This window comes from Poromitra crassiceps (genome assembly GCF_964638095.1).
Source record: "Poromitra crassiceps genome assembly, chromosome: 13".
In the NCBI taxonomy this organism is placed as follows: domain Eukaryota; kingdom Metazoa; phylum Chordata; class Actinopteri; order Beryciformes; family Melamphaidae; genus Poromitra; species Poromitra crassiceps.
The window spans coordinates 21,634,326-21,643,627 of record NC_139644.1 but is presented as its reverse complement, the minus strand read 5'-3'; the positions used below and the strand labels follow the sequence as shown (position 1 = coordinate 21,643,627).

At 40.3% G+C, this 9,302-nt stretch overlaps 1 protein-coding gene across 1 annotated transcript; it reads right to left on the bottom strand.

The window, feature by feature from the left end:
• Window positions 1-2,963: 2,963 nt before the first annotated feature.
• Window positions 2,964-9,156, bottom strand: nkiras2 (NFKB inhibitor interacting Ras-like 2). The gene is made up of 3 exons (XM_083649098.1): window positions 9,030-9,156; window positions 6,210-6,451; window positions 2,964-5,243 (listed from the first exon to the last, which is right to left on the bottom strand). The coding sequence occupies exons 1-3, from the start codon at window positions 9,121-9,123 to the stop codon at window positions 5,001-5,003; spliced, it is 579 nt and encodes a 192-aa protein (XP_083505224.1). The 5' UTR covers window positions 9,124-9,156; the 3' UTR covers window positions 2,964-5,000.
• Between the last annotated feature and the right edge of the window lie 146 nt (window positions 9,157-9,302).

Genomic DNA, 9,302 nt, shown 5'->3' with positions numbered 1-9,302 from the left:
TGTGTGCCATAGAAGAGTTGGATGCTCAGCTGTGGTTGTTCTGTGTGCCATGGGAGAGTTGGATGCTCAGTTGTGGTTGTGCCATGGGAGAGCTGGATGCTCAGTTGTGGTTTTTCTGTGTGCCATGGGAGAGTTGGATGCTCAGCTGTGGTTGTTGTGTGTGCCATGGGAGAGTTGGATGCTCAGTTGTGGTTGCACTGCCATGGTAAAGAGGAGCATTATTGGTGGAGACACAGAGGCATTGTCTTGTTGTGATGTGACAAGCAAGGGGGAATTTCTCTTTCTGCGGTCGGCACAGGCTAATGGAAGAGGAAGGTTCATAAATCATATACGGGCAAGTGACAAATCCATCCCTTAGTTCTGGTGTGCTCAGAGAGCGTATTTCATATTTTGTATTGGATTTTCTCTCTTTTTTTCTTTTTTGCTGGAGGTCAGTCCAGCCATGGAGCCATTATAGACTGCAGAAATGGCTTTGGTGATCTTTGACAGGGAGATGTATTGACAGTGCAGGATGCCCAGCGCAGGAGCCTGTTTGAACTCTGGCCTTCTGTGCCGAGACATAAAAGGCTCGTTATTGTGTATTGTCATCATCCAAATGTGTTGTGATACAATAACTGAACCATTTTGTGCGAGGCAACACTGGCTGTATTCTAGTCATTACAAAGGACATGATTGAAATGAGATGTTACATGATAGCGCCCTGAGGGGAAACTAAGGTGAGTGCAATACCGTTTCATAAATGTTCCACTTGAGGTTTTCTCATTAGACTGCATTAACCTTTCCAGTCAGCGGGCCTATGTGGAGCTAGCGGATCGTTTCCTCTGCCCAAACTACTGAATAGACCCTTCTCACGGGGGCCATTTTGTGCCGAAAAGGCAGGGCAAACACAGGTGCAAGCAGAACACTAATGAGGGTTTCCAAATTCCAATCATGGAAGTTGGAAACCCTCATTAGTGTTTTGCTTGCACCTGTGTTTAACCTGCCTTTTCGGCACAAAATGGCCCCCGTGAGAAGGGTCTATTGCAGCATTTTCACAACCAGTCAAAAACTGCTGCATCGCAATGCTGGTGCAACGATTGATACGATGAACTGTGTTTTGACTCGGTAAACTCTAATGCATATCTAGGCAGTAGTTCATCATGGGTAGCCTAGCCTCCAACATTGTTGCAATGTTAGAAGAAAAAAGTTACATTCATGTTTTGGTCAAAGTGGAGGAAAAAAATTAATAACTCAGTAGTGAGTAGTAGAAACTGTATGGCACCATTCACACTAATCAGCGTATCTCTCTCTGGCACAGTAGGGGGCATTTCCTGTGAATCTGTCTGACATGAATATTTCATTTGTTTTTGTGTCTTTTAGAATTTGCATTTTGCAGGTAATCAAAAATCATCATGTACCGTACGCTGAAAAGCTGACAGCTCACTTTGCTCCCTGGCCCCCTGTTCAGTTTTATTTAAGTTTTTAAAACCGACTAAGAAACATTTGGGAACATTTTATTTGTTCATGAGCATTTAAATAATTAATGTAGCCAATGAAACCAAGAGAATGCATCATAAATACAATTTGCTGTTTACAGGAATAAAAGGGCTGTAAATCCTCCCAAATGACAAGATATTCAATCAAAATGCATAAAATAACTGTGTACACAGAGGAACCGAATAAATCATCCCAGTAAACTCATCTTGTAAATCTATCTTAATTACCATGGATATTGATATTTGATGCAGAAATCAGGTAGCAGCATTATGAAGGTAAATGAAGCATGAACATTTCTATATTGATCCTTGATCACCCATTTTATATCCAGTTTCACGACCCCATCCTCTCTGTATCCTGTGTAGGCCAGGGGTGCCAATAGATAGATCATGATCTACCGGTAGATCTCGGACCATCAATAAGTAGCTCGCCAAAGAAATAATTTTTCTACTAAACTAAATCCCAATCATGTAGCTAACTCAGTATCTACAGTATTTAACATTATAACATTATTAAATAATGTTAAATAAATAATATATTAGTTAAAATGTGCTAAATATGTACTTGGGGGGGGGGGGGGGGGGATCAAGGTGCTACAGTAGATGACTTCCTTTTTGCAGTTGGAGGCTTCAATAGCTTCACTACTACTGACACTGTACCCGTGATAAGGGGGCAGACAACCTTTTTATATAGTGTGGGTTTTACCAGCCCAGCCCATCATGATCCATTGAAATCCATAGACTTTCATCCATTACTGTATGCTGAATGTTTGCCCATCTTGATATAACTCTCTTACCACATACAAATGAATTATCACCATTCTTATTCTATATCATTTGAAATTTCTCTTTTTGATTTATGCAAGTAACCAAGGTGTTTGTTGGGCCATCTATATTGGACAACATATTTTTTCATAAGCTAACTGAATACTGTAGTTCTTGTCTTAACTACAAATGCAATGCACACTTTTGAGTATCTGGAACAGACTCAACAGCTTGTTGAAGTAATGCGGTATTTGTGCTGTAGAAACGACGTGGCATTGTTTTTTTTTTGCAATTGTACGAATCACAATCTAGGAATTATTATTGTCCATTATGTAATCCACAAATGGTCTGGAGGACTGATTTCGCAGAACATCCAGAGTCCAACTAGAAGAGCAGAGACATCTGCTGGCCATGAAAAAACATACAATGAAAATGACTAGCTATCAGTGATCGTTGTGTTTATATTAATTAACCTTTTAAAATGTATGTGTTCCATTTTCTGATTTGACTCAACCTTTTCAACTCCACATTTAGGGAGGGTGACCATTGAACAACCTCGGTGTGGCAGCAGCTCCCCCTGCTGGCTCCCTGCTGGCTCCCTGCTCAGAGGGACGTGCTACTCGTGGATGCAGAATCATTTCCATGATGAAACTGTGACTGCACTGCATCTAATTACTTTATGAATCATAGCACAACCACTACCACCAGTCAGGCACAGGGGGGAAAATGCTTTTATTTGTTTACAAAAACATGCAAACAAATATCAAGTGAACACATCTCAGATAATATTGATATACACTGATAAAACACAAAGATAAAAGACACAGGTAGTGTTGATATGATACCGGCACAGCCGCATGAATAGTCACAAAACAATAGCAACGTATCTGCCCTTTTTGGATGAAACAAACATGACATGCTGCACAAATTCACACCCTGAATAAAGCCAAACATCTCAGTGATCATCGATTAATGTGTATTTATGCAATTATTTTCATTTTACAGCTGAGTGCTTGAGTAATGACTCCTATAATGAGTCATTTCTTGAAATAATGTCTTCTTACATGCTGTGCTCTGCAGCTTTTATTCACAGCAACTTAAAAACATGAGAATACCACCTGAGCCTGCAGAAATCCTTCTCACTTGGAGACATGTTTTTTCTCTCTTTTTTTGTCTATTCAAAATCCTACAGCCTGTGCAGAAGGCAGTTGCAGTATGTGATTCTGGCAAATATGTTGAGGGAAAAAGGAATGGATCTTCTTTAAGGAATGTCAATCATTCATTGTACAACAGTCAATGTTGAATCTCAGCAGAGGACATAGCAGTAGTGTAACAAATCTTCACATTAACAAACAGCATATTTACATCATCATCCATCATCCAAACCAGCGTGGATTCCAACATTTATGTGATGAAAACATCTGCTTACATTTAATGCTTCCATATCTGATTCAGTCTGTGTATACATTCAGTAATACACATGTATATGGTACTTATATTTATATACAATGAACACCATGAGTATTGGACTTCATACAATTTTGGATTGTCAGTGTCAGATGAGTATGAGATTTACATGTAATGTTGATTATCAGCAGATTGTGATGATTTACAGCAAAATCAGTGAAAGTATTACCTACATTTTTTGTATAGTGTTCCCCCGTTTGAGTGCTATCAATTGTAGTGGCATCCTTGTGGGCAGAGCAGCCGACCACAAACAGGAAAATTGCAATTTGATCCCCGGGGAGTGGAGAGTGTAACTGAGTGAATGTGAGTCCTCGTGAGTCCTGGGTGGTAGCGAGTAAGTTGGTTAAAGTCACTCCCCAGTATAAAGGCCCGTTAACGAGCTCCGCCAAGTGAGCTAGCTCTCTTGGGGTTGAGAGGTTAGCGCGTGCAAGCGGAAGATCGGTGGATCGAATCCCGCCTCCACCCCTGGGCAAGCCGTTTACATGAGTTGCTGCCAGAACTGTCAACACAACGCAAGCTACCGCAATGGAAACAAGCCTATGGCTTTATTGTGTTTTTATCCTCGGTGATTGTCTGTATTCCCTGTCTCATTGTTGACATTCACCAAATAAAGTCAATCAATCAATCAATACAGGAGCAGATGGGGAAATGCTGTGGAGGCCATGAAGTGGACCAGTATCTCCGCTCCCCGACTCCTCCTGATGTCACCAGTGAAGATACTACGCCAAGGCCTCACCAGCAGCACTCATGTTGCTGTACTTCACAGTGCAGCACACATAGAATACATAGTATGCAGGACATAGTATGTATGTAGCATGTAGGATATATAGATAAGGCATTCGTATTAGGTAGTAAGTGAATGGAGCAACTTGTCAGCTAAATCACCAAACCCCCCATGGCTATTCCACTGACTGGGCAATTAAAATAATTTTGTAAAAGACTTTAGATGAATGCTCTATTTATAATTGCATCCACAGTAAAACGGGGATGACATGTACAAAGTAAACACACCCTGTAGTTCTTACATTTTCCCATGGCAGAACATTTCTAATTAAAGTTAAAGATCTGCACTTTTTTGCCATTTCATAGATTTAAATTCCACATCCAAAATAAAACCGCATTCTGCTAAAACATCAAACGCTATAGAAATACGGATGGTGCTCACTGTATATGAATGTTCATACAATCATCCTGCCTTGCTTTCTCTCACCACAACCTCTCCTCTTTCTAATAACTCACGCCGCGCTCACCTTCCCTTTTGCGTCCGTGTTGATCCTGAGCATGTCTGCTGCTTCAGCTGTCTAGAGAGCCACTCCCCTTGTTCTTGTTGCGGCTGAGGGGGAAGGTGGACTTGCTCTGCGGCTGGGTCATCTTGCTGGCCAGGTAGACGAAGGGCTCGATCAGAGTGCGCCGATCCACCACCGACACCTCCCACAGGCGCACCTTCTCAGTCTTAGCCCAGTTCTGGGCCACGTTAGAGTCCACTCTCCTCTCCTCCTGCTTGTCCAGCTTGTTCCCCAGCACCACAATGGTCACCTATGGATCAGCAACATCACATCAGTGGGATCTCTAGCACTGCTCATTGTGCACCTTCACTATATATATCTCAGCTGTAACTGTGGCATTCTGCTGAAGATAGGCTTACTGTGCATGTTTGGCAAACAAGTTCTCTGTTCTCTTATTTAAGGGAAATAACATTCCAACTGTGGGATAATTGTGTGGGTGGCAACTAGGAATTCATACTTGTTATTGTAATGGTCTAGGACGGCTCAATCAATATTTGTGAACATGAACAAGTCTCTCCCAAAGCCAGAAACCGGTGAGCCAACAATTTAAATCTGTCATGATAACAAGTGGTGATTGGTGACTGAGAGGTTCATGAATATATAAATATTAAGATGTGGCGTATTCTGCACAGTCTATATTAACATTTCTATTAAGTTTAGTTTACCAATGATCTTTATATGTACATGCAATTATCAATCCAGCCAGCAGTAGTTTGGTTTATAATATACTGGTACCAGAGCAAGTTTAATAAGATCTGTTTTGCAATGTGTGCTACAAACTAAACCACAATTTATGATAAAGACAATCGGTCCTTCATTCCTTGCCTATAATTGAATCGTATTTTTAGAAAAGGAAGTACATGTTCAAGACTTCAAGTCTGTGTGGGGAGTTATTTCAGTACCACATTCTGAGTGCTATTCTATTACATTTGGGACTGATGGAGTATAGCATTGCAGCTAGACTGATTTCTGCATTTCCTGTGTAAAAAAGTAAAAAAACAAACAAGCCAAATTAATCTGCGACACCTTCAGAATACAAATACAAACACCGGATGTTAATGGGGGGGCATGTATCAGTAACATATTCCGTAACGTTGGCGATTGATAAGCACCTAAAGATCAAACAATTGCGAATACAAAGACTAGCACTTTCTCTGGACATTTCGGCGTGCCTCTAGTTTGGTCTAACACACCTCCAGACTTCTTTGCTCCTCACCTCTTTCTTATCTCTTTGACGGTCAATGTCCTTCTTCAGTGCCTCCATTCGCTTGAAGGACTCTTTACTGTCGATGCTGTAAACAAGTACGAAGCCATCGGCAAAAGAGTAGTAATGTCGAGGAAACTCCATTCCGTCCCGGAGGCCCCGAGTGTCGTAGAAGCGCACCTGCTCTCGCGTGCCACGGTCCGTTTCTATGGAGCCGATGTAGATGTCCTCCAACGTCTCCATGGGCTCAGAACCTGACAAGTGGACAAATAAAGCCAGGTATGGGACTACTGCATATAGTGCAGTGTTGGGCAAGTTACTTTCAAAATGTAATATACTACATATTACTAGGTAGTTACTTTCATTTGAAAGTAATAACTTACTTTACAATATTACTGTCTGTGTAGAGTAACTTGTTACTTTTTACACTACTTTTGCATTACTTTTACCAAAATAACTGCAGTAGCAGAATGACATCGCCAGCCCAGAACCATCCCGAAAAACAATTTCAACCATCTTGAAGTCAGTGTAAACCGTCCAAAATTCAAAATGTTATCTTTTTTCTTTGTTATTCCCAATAGTGGTTATTTGCATAAAAAAAAAAAAAAATTTGATTAGGAAATGATTATATCTTTATTTAAATATGTGCTTTTTATAAAAGAAAATGTAACTCAATTTGTAACTTGTGTTACTTGACAAAGTAACGTATAATATTACTGAAATCCTATTGTAATACGTTATATTACTGAGTTACTGCTAAAAGTAATATATTACATGTAATATGTTACTTTTGTAATGAGTTACCCCCAACACTGATATAGTGATACACCATACAGCTATTAGAAGGATTGCTTGCATCATCAAAACACAGACTTTGAATGATGAATATGAAATGCATTCCTGTATTTCACTATACATGAGCATTTTCACAGCTTTCAAATCCATTGTCTCTGTGTGTAGTTCCTCAATATTCCATTGCAGTATCTTTTTGTATTTTGTAGTGTGTTTTTGAAGTGTGTGTATTTTCAGAATTTTACAAGGCTATAAAAAATGGGTTGACAACTAATACTGCATTCAATATTTCGATATGCACACTCACAGTCATGTACTGTATACTTGTAATGTGTATACATAAGTATAAGTGTAAGTTTTAAAATGTGTCAACATTCAATTCTGCAATTTAAATATGCTATTCATATGACATTCATATGACATTGGACTAGAGCTAAAGACTACTAATACTACTACATTATCTGAGTCTCCTCATCCCCTAATCTGTGACATCCTGCTGATGCACACTCCATAAAGGATGGATTACTATTAATCTAAAATGTGAATGAATGCAGCCAGAGATTTGATGGGGATACGTTCAGACATACTGTTAGTTAGTTCTATTATAAACAGAGCTAAGCTGCATGGAGGAAAAGCTTGAACTATGAGCTATGAATCCATAAAATATTTTTTGTATCCATTATCAATGGAGGAGACATCACATGATCGGTGTCAATAAAATGTGAGTACATAGTCCATAACCAGGTGGCTCTCCATACAGAAATATGACTTAGTGAAGTGTTAAACCATAATTAGAAGCTTTCACCAAGCTCACTTTGATGGTTTAAGGAAAAGTTATTTATTTTATTATTTATTTTGCGCAAAATCCAAAGTTGTGCTGTGACAGGTCTATTGTTATTCTGAAGTTAACTGAACATTTCAAACGGCACATTTCCACATCTCTGCACACTGTCACAGGTGACTTTGTTCCCAGTAGAATACAACAGATGGTCGGAGTGTTACGTTTTCCTGCCAAAATCAATGGTCTCATGGCACAGATGGGAAAGTTGGTCTGATTAAAACAAATAACAAATTTGGAATAATTAGCACAGAGACTTTGTCACCTGTCAATGGGTGCGTCATAGTGCATAGTGACACCATTGGACTATCAGTGGAACAACTTGAGCATATAAATGTATAGAACATCACAGATGAGAGTCTTAGTTGTCTGGCTTCCACCTTTTGGAGCAAGTTAATTATATGCTGCAATCACATAGACCAGAGGTTTTCAAAGTGGGAGGCGGGCTTCCCCAGGGCTGCTCCAAACAAATAGCAATATCGGGCTATCTTCGGGGGTGGGGGCTTTTTCCAAACTTTGTCTGAGGGGAGGCCCACAGTCTCAGACTTTGAAAACCCCTTGTCTGGAAACCTAAAAACCTCGCTCCGAGTCTTCCGGCTATGGGCGGAATGTAGGAACCAAAGTGCTGTACTCCAGGAAGATATTCCGCTCAATTCTTGCGTTCCGTTCAGACGTAATGTTATGGAACCGTAAAGTTTCTTCAAGTACTTTGAATACTTGGTTTGGTATGTCCATGCTTCTCATTTTTTCTCTAACTTGTAGCGACTTGCGAGGTTAGGCTGCCTACTACTGCATTTCTATGAGGGAACGAAAACACTGCGGACCACCGGATGATCCACCGGAACGAGGGGCGGGTGTTCTTCTGTATTCCTGCCTGTAGTTACGCGTAGTTAGAAAACCCCTGACTTCTGAATATTTGTTCTTTTGTTGTCAATCCAATATACCAAATATGCAAATAATTATATGTTTGAATTGCTTGCCTTGAACATAGCACTCTCTCTCAGCGAGAGCTGCAAAACTGTGAACTGTGACTCAAATGGCCAACCTGCACACAACTGCCTTTGCAACCAATTATGAATGATTATGTGAGCTAATGCACATTAGGTTTGAATGACGTGGACGCGCTGACCTCTAAATAAGAACAGCCGTGTGTAGGCTTACTACTAAGCTATGATGGAATGCATGAACTATGAATGACCTACCTGCAACATGATTGGCATACAGTAGTTGCTCCAAGACAGCAGTTTTGCCAACTGCAGCCAGGCCACACACCACCACTTTACAGCTTTTGCCCATGATGGCTTCTCACTCTCCGGTCAAGAAATCTGAAGCAAACAGATGGAAAAGTCAATGTACGATGAAGAATTGTAACGCTAATCGTAGCTTGCTGATCAAATCTGACAAGTGTTGTTGAGCTACACAACATTCAACATTTAGCTTAGCATTAGCCTTCGGAGAGCCACGACATCAAACAC

Excerpts from the sequence above, each read along its gene's own strand:
- nkiras2 (XM_083649098.1), bottom strand. The coding sequence starts at position 9,123 with ATGGGCAAAAGCTGTAAAGTGGTGGTGTGTGGCCTGGCTGCAGTTGGC. Across the intron at positions 6,452-9,029 it reads GTATGCCAATCATGTTGCAG|GTTCTGAGCCCATGGAGACG; the intron begins GTAGGTCATTCA and ends TCCACTTGTCAG. Across the intron at positions 5,244-6,209 it reads GTCAAAGAGATAAGAAAGAG|GTGACCATTGTGGTGCTGGG; the intron begins GTGAGGAGCAAA and ends GCTGATCCATAG.